This window comes from Aquila chrysaetos, chromosome 3 (assembly GCF_900496995.4).
Source record: "Aquila chrysaetos chrysaetos chromosome 3, bAquChr1.4, whole genome shotgun sequence".
NCBI classification, from domain to species: domain Eukaryota; kingdom Metazoa; phylum Chordata; class Aves; order Accipitriformes; family Accipitridae; genus Aquila; species Aquila chrysaetos.
The window spans coordinates 18,360,411-18,380,172 of NC_044006.1; the positions used below are offsets into that span (position 1 = coordinate 18,360,411).

Below are 19,762 nucleotides of genomic sequence, written 5' to 3' on the forward strand. Positions count from 1 at the left end.
CAGGACTACCTGGCTACATTAGACTAAACTGCATAAAATCCAGAATTTTTGATTACTTAGGTAGACCCTGTCAGTTCTTTTCCCTGCTGTTGGCAGCTATCGGCTCCTACCTCAAAGGAAAGCTCGGGGCCACCTTCCCTCTCAGAAAAGGGTTGTACTTATGTTGAATCCTCTACCCATTGCTTCTCACAGTGTGTAGCAGCCCTTCAAAAGTGAGGGTAGTCTGCCTGCCAGTTAACCGAACCAGAGCCAGGGGAGCTGGCTGGGAAGTGAAATTGTGCTGGTATGGACTGGAAGAGCTCAGCCCAGCCCCTGCACCCCTAGCTCCAGCAATAACAAAATCCCTCTATGTATGTCACCATCCTGTTAGAGAGGGCAGCCTGTGGTGGATATGGATATAAGGGAAATATTTTCTACCTGGAAATGTAAAATAATTTTTTTTATGCAGAGAGTATCTATTTAGATACTTTCTCCCCTACGTAACTGAGATAAATTATTTAGAAAAATATATGGTAACTCTTTAAGGCTCATTAATAGCAGATGAAAATGGATAGTTTAGCTAACAAGAGACTCTCCAGAAATCAGGCTGCTGCTACTCCTGTAATGAACAGCCAGGTGCTATTCTCAGAGCTGGGCAGCTGACTCCTATTAGGCAGCAGATTGATGAAAGGAAGCTGCCTGGAGTCAAGGCTGGGAATCACCTCCTGGATTGTCAGAGGCTCAGTGGAAAGAAAATGGAACAAGGAACACGGGTATGTACCCAGAAAACTCCAGGTATTTACAAATATTTTTCCTGTGTGATTTTTTCTGTCCTAACTTGACAGCAATGTTTTTTGCTGTGTAACTCTGCCTAATCCAAGTATATTCAGAAATTATACTTAAATCAGAGTTTGCAGTTGTTGAACTCAAATTTTTTTTTTCTGTGTGAAAAAATACTCAGGTTTTCCTTTGAGCTTAAAAATGGCATATTTAGCTAGTACTTGGTGCAAGTTTTTGGCTCAGTTCAGGACTATTAGTGTGTGTTTGATAGTAAGAGGATATTTGAGCTGGCTGCAACACCCACTCAGAAGGAGGAAACATTTTTAGCTAAATAAGGGTCCCAAATACTTGACCTTGGACATGTGCTACAGACAGAACACATACTGTGAGTAGAGGGGAAAAAAAAACCACCTCACAAACTGACTTAACTTTGCTGCTTATACCTTGCATTAAACTTTAGATATACTCTTTTGGCTATGGGAGAATGGTCTGGAAAATGTATGATACCTTTCTTTCCAAATTGAATCATAAATAAAATATACTTTTAGGGTTGCAAAATGTTTCTGGTTAGAAATTTGATTTAGAAAGACATTCTGTGAATACTGTCTCTTTCCAAAAAGTGAATGCAGAATCTGGATAGCAATTACAAGAATTAGGGTTGCTGGAGAAGGATGGTTTAACTTGTAGCTGCAGTGTAAATTTTGTTTGCAGTTAATTTTGCTCATGGTTTTGGAGAGGCAACTCATAGTATCAATTCTTATTTCTAGCCAACAGACTAGTGACAAAAAGATGGGATTTTGAAAAAGTGGAGGATATGTAAAAATGCATCTTGTGTTTTCCATTAACTACCATATAAGCAAGAGTTACAGTTGACAGCGGAATGTGAGATGATGAAAGGGTATTCATAATCTGTACAGCACTATGTAGGTTTTTTAAATCAGACCTCCTGGTTCAGGTTGATCATATAAATAACTGTTTTCTCTAGAAAGCTATACATGTGGCATTTCAAGAAGTAAATTATTTGGTGTGCAGATACCCTTTGTACAGGAAATCGGTTCTATCAGATGATTGCAATGTGGCTTAGTTGCTCTTATGTCCTAGCAAAGGTTCACTGCTCTGGCAGACCCTTAACATAGAATCTGAGACTGACAGGATTTAACGATAGAAGGAGAAAAGCGTGCTGGAGATCTTAACTTACCTGCCTCCTTGTGGGAGGGTAAGAATCCTTTTCCTTAAGTGACTGTCATTGTGGACTGAACGTTTGGTGACTGACCATTCATTGTCCATCTCCTTGGAGGTGAGATTGGAAAATCTTCATTACATAATGCTTGAAAGATGGTTGGTTGATCTGAAATCCTCTACCAAGGCAAAGAGTTTTAAGTGTCTGTGTAGTTGGGAAATCATCAAGGGATCGCTTCTGATAAGCTTGGGCTCTAGGAAGGCTGAATACTCATTTCAGTAACTCAGATTAAGATGTAGATGGAGGTCTGTTTTGGTAACTGCTTTTAAAGATGTTGTCTAATCCTTTTCCATATTGCTCTGCTAGTGCTTTCCCATATGGTTTTGGTTGGGTTTTTTTGTGGTGGTGGTGTTTTCTTTTTCTTTTAATTGTGGGTGGGTTGAACAATGAGATCCTCATCATGCTGAAGGACTGATAGCTTGCTTCCTGTAGGGTTGGGTGAAGCTGAGGAAAAATTCTGGAGGGAGGATCAGTGAGTTTATGTGAAACCCTGAGGCAAGCTGGATGAGAACATGGGGCAGTCCTGCCTTTCAGAAATACTACATAGAGACACCAGAATTGTCCCCTCCTTTTCACCAACGCTGGGATGGCCAGGGATATCCGTTACGCTTGTAGCCAGAATGATCTTGTGCCAGGGAGTGTGTCGCTGACATATCTTGTGCTGCGGAGCCGTGGCTATTGGCCACTTTTCACATACTCTAAATTCTATCTGTTATCTGTATTCCAAAGGTAACCCGCCTGTAGACGGAAAATTTTGTCCCAGTGTAAACTTTGGGAGTCATGCCTGGTAATTAGCCGCTTGCAAATGGAGACTGGTTGAGTAAGCAGTGCATCCAAACACCTTGGTGTTTTTCAGAAGGCCTTTGCATTTTGGACTTTTATTTGGCAGCTATGACAAAAGATCCAGCATGATTGCTTGTTTAAAAAATGAAAAAACACCAAAACGAAGAATGACCAACCCTACCCCCCAAAAGAACCTTGATGTTAACTCAGCTAATGTAAATTCTGTAGGTGCCTAAAACCCAAAATGTAGACTGTTAAAGAAATTGTGTCTGCTGACCTCCCCTGGAAATGCTGTGGCATTCCCTGAGCACCTTGCCATGCCCAGGGTGGCACAGACCATGCCGCTGAGCGGGCAGCTCACACTGATGACCTGTGAGGAGTCATGCATAACATCGCCCTGCTTAGCTTGCCGGCAGTGCTGAAACCGTAGCGTGAGCAGAAGATAATTGCACAGAAGGCTGCTCCCTCCCTTACAGTTTTGCAATACGACTGTCCTGCCCTCCTCCCTGGCACAGGCAAACAAGGGAACAGGGAGAGAGGGCACAGGGACTGGGTGTGAAGGTTGGCTCCATGGCTCATCCAAGCAGGAGAAGAAAGGGAGAAAGTGTGTATCTTGTGCATTAGGGAACATCCTTCCTGCCCCTCCTGGCTGGGTGTCCAGGGTGCCTGCCTGTGAGCCTCTCCTGTCCCACTATAGCTGGCATGTTCTAATACACTTCCTCCTGCTCTTCTGTGATGGCTTGGATAAAGCTGCTCTGTCCCTGGCTGCTCTGAGGCGGCCTGCTGCCCTTGCTTGTGACTCTGCCTACCGCAGGCAGCTGCTCACCCTGTAGCTCCTAGAGCTGCAGAATCTCCCCTGTTCAGCCCCACTGCCACAAGTCCTTCTCACCTTCAGCCCGTTCTGTGCAGTGTCTCCCACTTGGCCAGTCTTTGCTCCTGTCAGCCACACATCAACTGCAGCACCCGCTGCTGCTGGGCACTTGATTTTGGGTGCGTGTGTATGAGAGAGGGTGAATAGCAGCAATCTTGATGCCACTGACTCAGCAGCTGTCACTACTGTTTTCAAGCTCTCCTCATCTTCTGGCTTTGGCAGGCCAGGGCTGAGGCAGCTGCTGCTCCTGTCTCCTCCTGTCACTGGCACTGTCAGGGCACTTTCAGCTCTTCCAGTCTGCTGCTGCCTGAGTCATGGCTCTCAAATGGAAGGCAGCCAAGACACTATCCTCTCCCCGGTTGTCTTATGGTTTAAGTGGTTTTCTGCTCAAATGGACAGCTTCTAAGGCTCCTGCTTCTGGGGACCTAGCTGCCCCTGTGCCAGGAGTAGGGAACTGGATGACTGTAGATTGTATACAAGGAGGACATCATCCCTCAAACAGTCTTTGCCTGTTCAGATACAGGCTGGAATTTCTGAAAGGTCCCTGTGCTCAGCAGTTCCCTGCTGGCACAGCATGTGCAATGTTATTATGAAAGGATGCTCACACTGCCTCAGATTGCGCATCAAGCCTCTGCCATGCATTCAAAATACAGGGATGATTTAATTTCAGTTTACCACAGAGGATGCAGAGGTGGGGTAAGGAAACTATCCCCCCTGCCTTGCCACCTTGGAAAGTTCTAGCAGGTGTGGTAACATGTAAGTCAGCTCATTTGGAAAAAATGTGACTGGTGTTACTGAGTCAGAATTTAGAGAACAGACCACAGGTTGGACGGAAAGATGCCACCTCTTGAGGTGTGTATTCCTTGTTGGTGGGAAAGAATGCAGATCTAGGCTCTCCCATATTTTCATTACAATTCCTCAGGGAATGGAAGATGGCACAGTCACTGCTGTATGTAAAAGAAAGCAAAGGGGAACAATGACTATATTGCATGTTAGGGAAGTTGTATGATTGCCTCTATTAATGAATAGAGCTAGTACAGCTGAGACCTCTTAGGACCAGGGTCACAACACCATCTTTAACTTCTCCTGCAACATATTAGATTAAGCTTCCAAAGCTGCGGCTCTATTAAGCTGTATCATTCTGTACATGATGCTGAGAGGTACTGTAATGTGTTCAGTACAGGGGAAATACTTTCTGAAGAAATTTTTTACGATGAGGGTGGTTAGGCGCTGGCACAGGTTGCCCAGAGAGGTGGTAGATGCCCCATCCCTGGAAACATTCAAGGTCAGGTTGGATGGGGCTTGGAGCAACCTGATCTAGTTGATGTCCCTGCTCATTGCAGGAGGGGTTGGACGAGATGACCTTTAAAGGTCCCTTCCAACCCAAACTATTCTATGATTTTATGAGGATTCAGTAGGTGTTTAAACAGAGAGGACTTGCATAACGAAGCGAGAAGAGCTAGGTGCTATGCTGATACTTGGACTTACAGTTTGCAGACAGTGGGAATGTGACTTAAAGTCAGTCTGGAGAGGTGTTCCTTAAGTGCTTCTGAGGCATGGGGCTGGTAGCAAGAAAACTTGGTTTTGCAAGACGGCTAAGTCAGCTTTTAAAATCCAAGATTAAGATCTAGCTTTGTTTTGATTTTCTGTGCCTGGAGCAGCTCACTGAGAATTGCAAGAGCAATTATTTCAGATGAGCCATGCTAGCTTTGACATGAAACATCAGGCTAGAAGTGGAGCAGCAGACAAAATAGGATCTGAAAAGGGGCTGAAGTTACGGCTGTGTACTATTAGCTTGTGAAACTATCTGTTGTTACAAATATGTGAAACTTTACCTCAGATATACTAGCTTAAAACATTCTCCCCATTCCACAGAGGATAAAGAAACAGTAAGGACATAAAATACTTTGTAATGATACAAAAATCTATTACGAAGAAACACTTTGCCTGAATTGGGTGAATAAAGCATTTTTACTGAAGAAAAATATATGTATGAAAAAATTCTGTGGCAGTCTGTAGCATATAAGTAAGATCCTTCAAAGTACAGCTGAGACTGAAATATCTTCTTTGAAAGAAAAGGCAACACAAATGTGCATGCTGCTTATTCACAGAACGTTTACATCTTCAGTTTTACAAAATAGCCACATTTTCTAAAATGCTCCTCTGAAATGCCTGATTAAAAGACAGTGAACCATAGTATCCCATCAGCAGCAGTTTATCACATCTATAAATCCAATTTAAATATAGTTATAACAGGAGTGTGAGACAATAAAGAACAGCATAAGAGCCGTAAAAGGAGCTTCTAGTTGACAATGGATTCCATATATATATTTCAAAATACCAAAATGAAGATAAAAGTTTTAAATTAAATTAAACAGTTCTGTAAATGAGTAATAAACACATTTAAGATAGCACATGTGTGTTCTTCTGTCCAGTTGCCTCCTGGAAGGAATGGAGTGACTTGAGACTGCAATTTACAGGATTTTCTGTAGGATGGAGTTGGCAACTTCCAGGGATTCATCTTTCACCAAGACAATATCATAAGAGTCCATGTATTTTTCCAAAAGCTCATCTACCTAATTGCAAAAGGGATAAAGACAAAGACCCATTTAGTGATACAATTAATTTCTGAAAGACTTTTTGTCATTAAAATACTGCCCAGTCTTTCTACCAAATTCAGGGAATGAGCCATGCAAACATGTTATTTCTCCTGTGAGTGAATTCCACAGGATGACAGTGTAGGAGTAGCCTGACATAACTATGTGCGCGTTACAGGATATAACACCTCATATTTATTCCAGGATCTTGCACATAAAGATACTGAAAGAAAAACTACTTCCTCAGCTTCCCAAAAGGCAGAGAGAAATAGAAAACTGAAGTTTTCTCTCTCCTGAATGCAAATGGATATGCATTATAACTTGGCAACCAATCAGTTCTGTGTCACCTCAAAAAAACCCCAACCCTAAAACAGGAGACACGGCCTAAATCTGTTAATCGGAAGATTTATAATTTTGCTCAATTATCTATCCAGTATTGACAGGAGGGGGAGGAGGCACAGGAATTTAAGAGAATTAATTTCTCTAGCCTCTGAATTTTACTTCTCAACAAAATACCTTTTTGGAACTAGTTCAGTACAAAAACCAAAGCAATTTACATTTGTGTTTTTGTAGCTTATGGGTTAGAAAAAAACTGAAGGCAAGAAATCCATGAAAAATGTTTAAAATCTCCAAACAAATATGGGCCAAACACTTGGTTTGATATCTGAAGCTTCCTGTTTCTAACTCACAATGTTTCACTCAAAGTTTACAAGGTTATAAAAGGCTACTTACTTTATCATTGAGATAGCCAATCTTAAGAATGTGTTCAACATTTGCTACTCCATCTGCCATACTCAAGTCTCCTTGAGAATCACCCAGCAGTATGATATTACTGTTGTCTTTTAGTTGTTTGAAGTACTCTGTATTCTTCAAGGCACCATCATGTTTGTTGTAAACATGAATCAATTCTCCTTTAAATCCTTTTAATATTCCCTATTAAAAAACCCACTGAAGTTATTTCTAGTATCACATAGGCAAGATAGAACCTAGAATGAAATAGGTGATATTACTGTTGAACTAACACTGAACTATGTAATCTCTAATGATGAACAAGATAAATTACTGTTAAATAATGTAATGACTGTAATAGCATTGTTAAGACTAGGCAGAGAGTGATCCTCCCTGCTTGGAGGAGTAGCGCTGCACTGGGCTGAGTGTGAGGTGGTTGTTAAAAGAAATGAATGGTATCTTAGTCACACCATGCTAAAAGTGTTTGAACTGTTATCCTCTGCTTGTTTTTTACCTGTGAGAGTGCTGAGTAAGCAATTCTCATTTGCTATATGGCAGGGTAGATGGCTACATCTGTTGCATTAAAATGTTCATCTTGTAGTATATATAAATAGCTACTAAATACCACAGAGTCATGTTTGATAAGAACGTGTTATTTCATACATACATGTTCATCAAAATCCATGAAATTGGAAACCACTTTGACATTAGAATGGTAGACCCCAGCCTGGTGGATGACTTCCTCAAGAATGTCCCCAATTCCAGCAGAAAATATGAACACAGGAATATTATGTTCACTGAGTTTATCAAAGAAGTTCTCATATCCTTCTCTGCAACACAGAATGTAAATACAAATCAAATCTCAAACAAAGCAAGCAAAGAAAAGTCCGAGTTTTCAGAAGACATTCATGTCGTCTTTGGAAAAGAAAATTAATTTTCCCTGAGCATCTCACTATTTCTTTTATTGCATCTTTTCAGGTTAGCAAGAACCATCAACCTAACACAAGGCATGTAGTTTTAGCAAGAAACTGCTGCATCAAGCTGTTTGGTCTTGATCTGTATAATTTTTTCCCCAAGAACATCTAATCGTGTTTTAAAGATTTAAAAACACTTCCCCCAACCCAAACACCCCAGAACAAGCAAGCAACTACTAGAACTCTCTCTAGTTACTATCAGGCTGTACATTTCTCTTCAATCTTCCTTGCTTAAATATTTTGCTTTCTATAGGGTTATTACCATAAAACTAATTTTGTTTTGTTTTTAAATCCTGAAAACATTTATTGTCACTCTTTCCTGAAAGTTTTTTACTACTCAATCAAAACTATGTATAGTATTCCAGGAACAAGATAATATTATCTCTATGCACTTTCTCCACACAGACATTAATAGGTAGAATTTTAAATAAAAAAAAAAAAAACTATCACAGAAGTTTTTGAGGGAATTTTAGCTTGTGAATGAAGATTCAACCCACATGGACTTAGGCTTTCAAACAGGCAGAGATGGTGTGCTTGTCTGTTTTGCAAAAGGTAAGAATTTAGTCAGTATGATAAACAAACACTTCCACAAGTTAAGTTCTAACATCCTGTTTCAGTAGTCCAAAATTTACAGACAATTTTGGAGAACTTTAAAAGAGATGGGAGCCAGAGCACATTTCAAGCAAGGGCTTTGTTGGCTTTTAAACTTGCCTTTAGCCATAGAGGAAGAACAATATTTAATACAATATGTGAGACATATTACTCAAGATGCTGCATTTTTATCTCACAGGGAATGTTTTTTAAAGGAACAACGTTGAACTCTACATTTCCCTTTTACAAGGGTCACCAGTGCAAGTTCAAGAGGATGAAGATCTACAGAAATGAAGCTTGTACAAATGGGACTAAAAAAAAAAGTTTCAGATCTCTAGTTTATACAGTGCGATCATTGTAGGCATTTAGCCACAAGATATCAATAAAGTGGGAGCATAAAGAGCTCACTATGTTCCAAGATTAAGGTGTCACAGTCTCAGGAATGCGGTGGTTCCCCCCCCCCCCAAGAATCTACAGAAAACTCTCCAAAACAGTATTGTTCAAGTCAAAAAGAACTTACTTCAGCATAACATCAGATTCCCTCACAATTTCTGCAAACTTATCTTTTTGTAAGCCTTGTTCAATGAGTAGTGCATGAGATTTATTGTACCTAGAATAGAAACAAAAAATGGGTTGAAATTGACTTATTAAGATTCACCTTTCATCAAATCTCATGATGAAAAGCATCCTGTATGGTTAATTCTTGCTCGTTCAAGTTAAGAGCAAAGCAAAACCAGTTGTTGCACAATACTCAGACATTAATTCAGTTAATGTGTTAGCTAAAAGTTAATTACTGCCATTAATTTGCTTTTAAAAGCTTATTAAATCTAATCTTAGTACAATTTGAAGATGGGAGGTGTCTCTTACCATTCTACCATATATGGAAATTTTTCTTCAATAGTGAGAGCTGGATCAATTTCAATAGCATAATAGGTTTCTTTCAGCTGCAATAACTGAAAGGAAAAAAACTACCAGATGTTTAATGTATTTTTATAAAATAACACTTGGTATTTGATTTAACCAATCAAAGTAACTTTCTTCATTCTGATTACATTATTTCAATAAAATGGAGTCTGAAATGCTCTTTGAACAAAGAATTAGCTTGTAAATATATCTAAGAAGAAAAAGTGGCTGCTAGTAAACTGAACTACATGCTACTAACAAGAATACAAATATTTCTGTTGACTTCTATTAGTGATGGGATGTCTTGCAGCCAGTGAGAGAGCTTAGAGAGCTTTAAGGATTTGAAAGTATCCCTTGTCTTGTCATTCTGTGTAATTCAACACACAGTACAGCCAGTGAATAATAACAGTTGTCTGTACAACAAACCAATAGCTAGCAGGTTTTCCGTTTACCTTCTTCCGACATTCCTCTGTGATGAGCTTAGAGTTATCAATGATGTCTGGAGGGTGAAAAAAAAAAAAAGTGTTAAACAAGATGGTATATTTCTTTTACTTTGCTCTACAACACTGTAAATGGCATGGATGACAATGTTTGATGACATACCACTATGTTTCCTCAGAACTTTTCGTAAGAAAAACCAGTAAAAGGCACATTTGTCTTCATAAACATGAATATGTCCTTCCCTCATCTCTGAATTAAAAGCTCAATTACAAGCTCTTTAACCTGTTTCTTGAGATGTAACTGTTTCTGAAATCATCATGAGGCATCCTATGTGTTTTAGGATTCCCACTTCATTAGTATATGGATTTTCTTTGTTTGTTCTAAAAGGCTACGGGATAAAAATATCAAGAATTCTGAGGAGTTTACTATCTGGTTCTTGCAGGCATCAGGACTATTATGGGCTCTTAAAAAATAAAAGTCAACCCTACCGTATCTAGCCACCAACATCTTATAGTTCAGAACTTAATGTTTTAATTGTGAATGACAATTTATCTGATTTTAATTCACACAGATTGTGATTAAAATATGTATACATAAAACCACATATAGACAGTCACTAGAATACTTCATTAGAATGTACAGGTTAGGTAACAAGTCAATATAAAATCTCATATTAGGGAATAAATTGGATAGAAAAATAAAATCTAGGAAAAACTCAAAGGAGTGAACAAACCAATCCGTATTAAAAAAAAAAAGTACTCACTATGACAAGTTGGACATCTTTTTCCATTGTAGGAAAATCTACTTAATGTCATATCAAAATCTGTTATAATCTATTTAAGGAAAGAAAAAGCAAAACTGTCTTACAACATGGAGGGATAAAATAAAGAATGGCTAGAAATTCTGAACGATCAACAATAGTTGCAGCTGAGTATCATGTGTCACAGAAATCTCCCTATTCTATTGAACTATTGTAATGTAAGCTAGAATATCCCACATGAATAACTTTTTTTCTAACAAGCCTGTTTTTCTAATTCCTTTGGTCAGAATATTTCCTGAAATTACTAAGCTTATATGTTTATAACACTTACTTAACTAATGTCTGGTTGAATTACAGTTGAGTCAACAAGGGCTATTAAAAGAGTTAACACATGTCTACGTTTTGGAGATTTCTTGAGGGCTGACTTCTGTTATATACGTGTATTCTTAAAATCTTTTGGCATAGAACAACAATCACATGTTTGCTTTCATTCTGAACTGGTTACACCTTCTACTATCTTTACCTGAAGTTTGGCAGCTCCACCTTTGATGAGGCCACAAATAATTTCCTCTACTCTTCCTGGGTCCTTAATATGAACAGTCTTCTTCTGAAATTCTGGCATCTATGAAGAGTTAAGAACAAAGACAGAAATATACTTACAGAGGAAAACTTACTAGGTAATACCGGCTATCCATCAGATTGGAAGATCTGTATCTATAAAGTTTCATGTGACATCCAGACATGCTCAGGACTGGAAGGCAAGTTAAGAGTATGAAGATACAAAAAATACTCTGGATATATTAACTGACAACTGCATACAATTCTGTTTGCTCTCAACATCTGTTTTCATTTCCTTTCCTAATATTAAATTATTCAATAAGCTGACACTCACAGAAAAGATAATTGTATTTGTAGGAAATAAGGGAGATACATAGAAACAGGACATATGGGATCACTTTGTGGTTCAAGTATGTCACTGGGAGATGGTGAACCTGAAAACTAGCTCTTTGTGCAATTAACAGGCTCTTAAAGTTTCAACATAGATAAAGAAGACAGGCTGATTTTAGACACCTGTTTTTTTTGTTGAGAATGCTGCATGTGTCAACTGAGTATTCCAAGGCTGTAGAGTAAATAATTCCTGCTCCATAGCCAGTTCATCAGTCATTTTCTATTACCTGTTTTACTGCACACTTTTGAACAAACACGTGCTATCCCACCACATATTCCTTTTGAATGAAGAACATTTCTTGAATATTATGATAAATGCTGAATTTGGTAAAAAAGAAAAAAAACCCAACCAACACAAACCCCCATCCCTCCCCAAACAACACCCTCCCTGCCAAGCCTTTGCTTACTCTAAAAGTTTCTCTTCAACCTTGCAGAAATTGTAAAAGTACTTATTGACAGAAATTTCCCAATTTAGTATGTATTTCCTTCCTTTATAATCATGTATGGACTCTCTTTAAAGCAAAGGCATCAGACATTTGCAATCTGTCTACAAGGGCATTTATGAGTAGTAAATTTTATTTTCTGCACACAGAACTTCAGAGATGATGAAGTGCTAGGAATTACATTTTTTACATTCTGATCATTCAGCTTTTCTTTTCTAGCATGTAATTTTTGCTGCAATGAACTAAATAAAATCTAAAAAAAAAAAAAAGCAGCTTCTATTTCCAGACACATTTCTGGAACCAGAGTTTTCATATCACCAATTGTCACGCAACACTTTCTTCCTGCTCTTGATGCTACTAAGCCTTTTGTTAATTAGCAACTGCCTTGCAGTCAAATTGCAATTAGGTTATCATTTAAGAAAAAGATGATGTTTTAAAGTCTTGCAAACACATGTTTTTGTAATGGAAAAGACACTGGTGTGTCAGGGAAAAGAAGGAGCTGGAGATGCCTTTAAGTATCGGCTCTAGTCCACTCTGCCCTCAGGTAGAAGCAAACTATTACAGCCTAGTCCACTCTGCCCTCAGGTAGAAGCAAACTATTACAGCTACATCATTCTCAGCAGATACCTGTCTAACCCATTCTTCAAAACCTCCACTCACATATTTCTCACTTTCCTCAACTATGTATTTTAGTGCTCAACTACCTTCATGTTCAGAAAAGTTTGCTTAATCTCTATTTAACCTTCCTTACTGTAATTTTAGGTCATTCATCTTCAAGGAAGTATTCTTTTTCACAGGTGCTCGATGGATATTTTTCCCTTCTTCCTAACTAAAGAACCCCAGTTTCTTCGATCTTTTGCAGAGCACAATTTTCTAAACCTCTGACAATTCTTGGTGTTGTCCTAGCCCATCCATTTGAATCATATCATTCTTGAAATACAGCATCCATAACTGTGGGTATAACCTTTCTGCTCTGCTCTGAAAAGGCCTCAGCTGAAGGGCTGCTTTGGCCCATGTCTTCAGATAATACCTCTGCATACATGTCTGAATACACTTGCTTTGTTAGTAGTAATACGGTGAGAATGATTCAAATTCAGTTGGTAATGGTCAAGTAGTCTTCACAATTACTCCTAGGCAGAAACAGGTAGTTGCACAAAGTGCTAGATTTTACATTTAGTCTTGCTGGATTGTATCTTTTCTTCCACATCAGTGCTCCTATTTTTGAATATAACAAATAATTCCAATCCACAGTATGCTTACTGCTACTTTCTGGCTGATATCCTCAAAGACAGTAATGAAAACAAAAAATGTAAATCCTTCTAAAACCCTAATCGTGAGTCTCTGATAATTTTTTAAGGTTTTCCACCCATCCAAAAAGTTTCACCTATATCAGAATATCTTGCCAAAAATTGTTAAGTCATGACAGGGTATTTACTACTTCTTTGCTTTTTAAGTCTCATAAAGAAACAAACTGCATTAATTTCACTTAGTTTGGAAGATTTAAGGTTTTCCTTTGACATCCTATGGCAAAGACATTTTCTGCAAAAGTTGTACCTCCTAAACTAAGACAGTTGTTCTCTGTGTGGTTGCAGTGCCTTGCCACTTTTATTAGCACAGTAAATTCAAAAAAGGTGCATTACGATTGGCTTTCAACTATCAGCTACATCCCAGGCTGGGAATCATTGAGAAAGCTAGTGAGTGTTAACAAAAAATAAAATTTCTGGAAAATAGCCATTAAAGAATTGCCTAATCTTTTGAGAAATACATTTACAAATCACTTAAAGATATTTATTCACAATTATCAGCAGATCTAGCTTCATGAAATAAAACATTAACAATCTGCAACTCTTTAAAGGTGTTTTATCGTATTTCTTTTGTATGTTATACAGTGCTGGTAAACAAAAGTAACCTTACCACTTGTTTGGTGGGTATACAGCATTTTTTCTCTATAATGAAAGATAATGCAATTTGACTATGCTTTGTAATTTTTTCACTGTAAATTGACTAATCTAATTCCTTTGTCTTTCAGGAGGCAAATTATATATGTATTTTTAGACTTGGAATGCAAAAATTAAAGTGAAATCTAAATGCATGCTTTTGTAAGAAGTAGTTCAAACATTGTTTGGTTTACTTAGGAAGTCTGTTGCTTAGTATCTAATATAACTGATTTAAACAGAACATATGTTGGGAGAGATGGAGAGATCAGAGGGAGAGACTGTATGAAGAAAGTTGGATTGTTTGCTACTGTTTTATTTCAGACTGAGGCCTTTTGTAAGTTTCTGAAACAACCTGAGGAAAAACCTCTTTAGTAAACACTTTAGTAGATGATGTTAAACAAGACATTGCTTAAGATTTTAAGTATGATGAAAGCTTCCTGCTTTGATGTTGTAAACTGATACTCCTACTCAAGATCAGATTTTAAGGTTCATTTATTTCTAATACATCTTTCACTTTTACACAAGAATTGAAGTCAGATGAAGAGTATTTTAGTTTAGGGCTAAAAAAGAAAGTGTCTTCTGCAGCGAGTATAACCCAGACAATTTCAGTCTCACAAGCACTTTAATAGGCAAACCTAAGTCTTCATTATGGATATGGCATCTGATAAAGCCTCAGACGAACATGGTTAGTCGAAATAGCCACTGTCCCCATCACTAGTTCCTTGTATTCATATTTGCAAGTGAACATTAAATAGCAATTCTTTTATTTAGGCTTTATCATTATTGTATTAGAAGTAAATGAAACTGTCTAACAAACAGTCACCAGTTTTCTGGCAAACTGTCTCCTTCAATGTCTTACACTTCTGCCCAGTCCAGCTGTTGTTTTTTTTGTTGCATGTTTGCTATTCTTCAGAGTTGAAAGAGATAAGCAGATTCAAGTTGGAAAGAACTGGTAAGGCAGATTAAACAACAAAGAGTGAAAAAATGCTAATAAGAAAAGTTCAGTCAATTTGATAAAATTTGTGTTTCTATTAGTTGTTTAAGAAAGGTCTAGGAGTCAACTTTGTATACACAAAAGGGCCAAAATTCTGATGCATCAGTTGACTGGGAAGAACACATACAGAGAATCAGTGAAACAAAATCCCCACAGCACCTAACAAAGGCAAGAAAGCTTGTCAGAGCAAGGAGCTTCTACAAGCACAGGAAAAGGAATTCATATTTCACTGTGACATCTGAAAGTACATCATATTGAATCACTTAAGTGCCCCTATTTATTCTGTCATTTTATGAAAGTGTGAGAAGACTTTTGCTTTCTTACCAAGGACATCTATGTCTTATTGAAATAGCTCAGAGGCCGGTATCTCTCTTAAAACACATGTTAAACGATGACAACTCCCAAAGGTAATTTGTGGTTGGCACATAGACTGGCCACAAATACATTTAAGTTTCTAGTCTCTGTCATTTTTAAGGAGCCTTCAAAGAGAAGCAAGGAGAACAAAACTAAAAAGATTATTTGAAAGGTTGAGCTTAACTGGATTTATGACAAGGGAAGAAAGATCTGCTTGTTTATGATAGCAGGTAACTGGAATAAGGATGTAGGAAATTCTTTTGTAGCTAACAATGTTAGAGTCATACCTTAAAGAATTAACAGTAATGGAGTCACGCAGGTTTGGAAATCCCTCAGTCCTACAAACCACAGAATGGGTCATTTACAACAAGGATAGTTCTGAAAATTACAAGTCTACTTAGTACATCAGACATGCATCTTTGTAGCTGGGTTAAATAAAGAGGAAAAGTATTTACTGTAAAGACTGTATTGAATTCTAGTTTTGAAATATAGTTTCTTATATACAATTGGATAGTAGAATTGCAAACAGAGATGCTTTTATGTTGTATCTGGGTGCTGCTTATATATATAGTTTTCTTAGTATTTGAGACAGCGTATATCTAAGTGCATGCTGCGTCAGTTTGATTATAAAACAAGAGTTGGTGATAATCACTCAAATGGAAGGCAGGTATCTAAGTGAATTCACAGCTGCCATAATAGGCATTTCCAATCAGGTATCCTAGGGAATTAATAACTGATCGTGTGCACAAGGTGTAATGTCATCTTCTGGAGTTAAGATTATACTGAACTTTTGAATCCACTGAGAGCTGGAGGTAGAGCAGTTACTTCCCTCCCCCTATCCAGTAAAACAACAATGTAAGTCCCTATGATTTAAAAAAAAAAAATAGAAAAGATTAAAAAATAATGTCCAATAAAAAAGGAAACTTAATATAAAGGACGACTGTGGCACCTTCTGTTTTTTTCATTATCTGCAATTTTAAGTTAGGAAGGATGAGCTGATGAGTGACTTGCTATCTTAACTACGTGGAGATATGGCTCATTTCACAGTCAAATCTAGATACACAGCCTGAAATATTACTAGTAATAACTAAAAATATAAGAGGTTGTCATCATAAGTCTGCTAAGTAATGCTTTGACCAAGGACATAAAAAAATGGGGCAAAGTATTTTTATACTGATACCCTGTAAGCCTACACTACTTGGCAAATACAAAGTTTTCTTATTTTGCAAAGACTAATCTAGTATGGATGCCTCCCAAAAATCACTGCTAAGAAAACACTCTGTATTATGGGTGGATAAAATTTTAAAGGAACTTCTCTATAATTCTCAATGATTGATAGAGTACTTTGTTAGGTGTCAGTAATTCTGAATAATAGTAAGAACTGTTCTCACACTTACAGACGTATTAAAAATACTCTGCAAAAATTCAGATGACCATCATAAAAGTGGTAAGACAATGAATAAGAACTAGCTGTAATACTATTGACAGTATGTGAATTTTGATCATCACACAATTTCTTTTTTTCTACTTTGTTGGTAAACCTGCCTTAGACTAGACTAGGTTCCAAACCTATTAACTTTTGATACAGAGGAGACACAAGGGTGGGCTGGCAAGGAGAGGGAACTATTAACGTTACTTCCGAACAAGGAAAATGCAAATCAAAGTGATAATTGAATCCTATCCATTTTATTTGTAAAGTTTATTTCTAGTCTATGGTGACAGCTTCCAGGTAAAAGAGTATAAACCAAGAATAAATTACATTTATTTTGGGAACTGCAGATGCCCAATTCCAAGGTCTGAGACTAGCTATCACGTATACTTACTTATGGACATGTACCAAAAAAGGGCAGGGCATGGCATCAGGGATAGCTGTGAAATTTGATACCCTGGCAAGCTACAGAAAATTGGTTTCAGTGTTCTTGGTGGCAGAAAGTAACAGTTTGGTGAAATTATAAAGAAAAGGGGCACATTCCTTAATTTACATCTTATTTTCCACTCCCTTTTTCTTTTCGCTGTTATTACAGTACATTACTTTCATCTACTTACTAGATCTAGAAAACAAACCTTACCAAAAAGCTTTTGAAAAGCATGCAAGGTTCTTCATGTAACTTCTGCTATTTACAATATACGAGTTTCAATAAGTGGGGGAGCTGTAACAAAAACCACAGAATGAGAGTGTGTGTGTATCTTTTCCATCACCTGTATATACTCCTATGTAGCTACATGTGCTTATATGCTCATATATATATAAAGCAAGATTGGCTTTAATTCGGACAATATGAATTTTGGTCCATGAGTGCAATAGAGGTTTCTCTTAGCAGCCCCAGCTGTAGTAGGCTTATCTTTTAGACAGGAAGATTAAAAGCTACCGGACGCGAGTGCAGTCACATCAGTCACTCCATTATGTGCAGCTAGTCAGGAGAACTGCACTAGTGATCATGCAGTTCGCTAGAATAACCTGAGCTCAGGACAGATATTTATCAATTTATAATTACCAAAACCATAATACATTTTATATTCATATGATTTAAACTCAAACATGGTAAGAAATCCTTAGTAACTAGTAATTACCAAATTACTCTTCTGGTAGTTTTGCCAAGAAATAGCCTTAGGACTACTTATGTAAAAAGTAAATAGGCAAATGTTATTATGGAAATGAAACAACAGAACATTGAGTATCTTCACAGTTGCTTGATAACATGCTGCAAAACTAGATACCCAGCACAGGTTATATGAAATAACCGGAGTGGCTTCACTACCTAAGCTATTTTAAGAAATGGAATAGGATGCATACTAAAAATAATTTTTCCTATTTTATTTTGTTTAATTATTTACATCTTTTTACACTTAATGTGCTGGATTCTGATATTTAGTTTGGAAAAAAAAATCATATTAAAAAATCTGGAGAGAGAGCTTTCACAGAAAACATGACAACAGCGTTTCCTCTTGTGCTTTTAAAGGAGAGTACCTGTGCGTTGAGCTTAGGGCACTCCTGATTCTTCTGTCCTTGCTTTTGTCCTACTGCAACAGCATAGGTGGCAAGCAGAGTCCAGAGATGCAGGGCTTGCATACAGGCTGCCAACAAAAACCAACCAAATCCTTTTAAGAATTGGTCTGCTATATTATCTGATCTTTGCTATTTCTGCTGTATAGAAATAAAAGCAGACATGCATGGTACATAGCTATATCACTCTGAAAATACCCACACTTAAGACTACTCTGATTCATATTTAAAAGTAGAGGAATATTTAAGTTGAATTAACCTATTCAGTAAAAACTGGTAAATATATTTATTCCTTCAGTGCTGTTGCCAATTCTGTGCTATCAAATTTTTATTTGAAAAATACAGTTTGTCACAATAAACAACTGTAAGTAATGCCTCAGCTCATAACCTTGGCTTAAAAATGCAGGCAGAAGACAGTCAGTAATGTTGACAGAAGCTGTGCACTTACCAGAGGGTTTTGCACGAGCAGCTGCAGAAGCAAAAGAAAATTCCTCTTGCTTGAGAGACACTAATATAGCAGCACAAGGTGCAGTTGAGGGCGTTTCCAAATCCAGGCTGACTAATCCCTGTGCAAAACCCCAGGGTCCTGTGACGCACGTCAGCAATGCACAGCCGTTTGTTATGCTCAGCAGTACAGCCTGAGAGGCTTACAGATGATCAGCTGGTGTACCAACAACAAAACCTTTGACCTTCACTGAATGAACAGCTTTCATGGATGCAGCAGGCAAATTTGGGCTGCTATAAGAGAGGAAGGCAGTTGTTTTTCAAAGCAGAAGTTTACTACTTTGTTACTTTTTAACCGTTTTACAAAAACTTTCTCAATATTTTAGGATTTCCTGTTGCAGAGTGCCACAGATTTCCTACAGCTCATTGACACAGTCTCATTAATGTTTACAAGGGAGCACACATTTATTTGTGTAGAAACAGCAAAGTAATTACTTAATTAATTTTTGACTTTATCTATGTGATACTGAAACAGGAAATCAAGGAGGCTTGTTTGTCAGGATTTTTGAGAGACAAGGTAACTCAATGTGCTTTCAGAAGTTTGTCATTAGGGATGTTGCCTGATCAAAGACAGTAACTAGGTGACACAGAAAATGTATTAAAAGGAATCTTTTTTACTGTGAGAGGATGAAGGAAGTATTGTCTAATCATATTTACACTTTGAAGTTGTGTAAATGCTTGGAAATGTCACGTGAAATTAACTCTTGCTATAGCAATAGTGCAAGCTTCCCTATACTATCCCATAACTGATGTTCAACCTTAGGTTTATGATCACTATTTCAGGCAGCCAGAACCAACCACAAACATCAGGCCAATTCATACGTGGCCACGAGTGTGACCAGTGCAATCGTCAGAATTGAAGCAAGGGCAGGTTAGTAGTGTAGCACTTACAAACCCCCTAGTGCTATAAAAAATTGACCACATTACCAG

The 19,762-nt window shown here is 37.7% G+C and overlaps 1 protein-coding gene and 1 long non-coding RNA gene across 10 annotated transcripts in view; one reads left to right on the forward strand and one right to left on the reverse strand.

Annotated features, from left to right (window-relative positions):
- The first annotated feature begins 669 nt into the window (after positions 1 to 669).
- Positions 670 to 8,964, forward strand: LOC115338752. The gene is made up of 2 exons (XR_003922522.1): positions 670 to 752; positions 8,744 to 8,964. It is a non-coding gene; the product is annotated as an uncharacterized LOC115338752 (long non-coding RNA).
- The window catches only part of NT5C3A (5'-nucleotidase, cytosolic IIIA), a 29,084-nt gene continuing 14,927 nt past the window's right edge, over positions 5,606 to 19,762 (reverse strand). For 2 of the 9 annotated variants that reach the window (XM_030007541.2, XM_041122105.1), the window contains exons 2-10: positions 18,293 to 18,399; positions 11,172 to 11,270; positions 10,652 to 10,721; positions 9,900 to 9,946; positions 9,412 to 9,512; positions 9,065 to 9,154; positions 7,647 to 7,809; positions 6,983 to 7,183; positions 5,606 to 6,229 (exon numbers count right to left, since the gene is read on the reverse strand). In XM_030007541.2, coding sequence (XP_029863401.1) covers positions 6,128 to 6,229; positions 6,983 to 7,183; positions 7,647 to 7,809; positions 9,065 to 9,154; positions 9,412 to 9,512; positions 9,900 to 9,946; positions 10,652 to 10,721; positions 11,172 to 11,270; positions 18,293 to 18,394 — 975 coding nt within the window. In that variant the 5' untranslated portion in view covers positions 18,395 to 18,399 and the 3' untranslated portion in view covers positions 5,606 to 6,127. Of the gene's footprint in view, positions 6,230 to 6,982; positions 7,184 to 7,646; positions 7,810 to 9,064; positions 9,155 to 9,411; positions 9,513 to 9,899; positions 9,947 to 10,651; positions 10,722 to 11,171; positions 11,271 to 15,611; positions 15,663 to 17,393; positions 17,475 to 18,292; positions 18,401 to 18,776; positions 18,940 to 19,762 lie in introns of those variants that run through there. The other 7 variants (XM_030007544.2, XM_030007543.1, XM_030007542.1 and 4 more) reach the window with 7 other exon arrangements.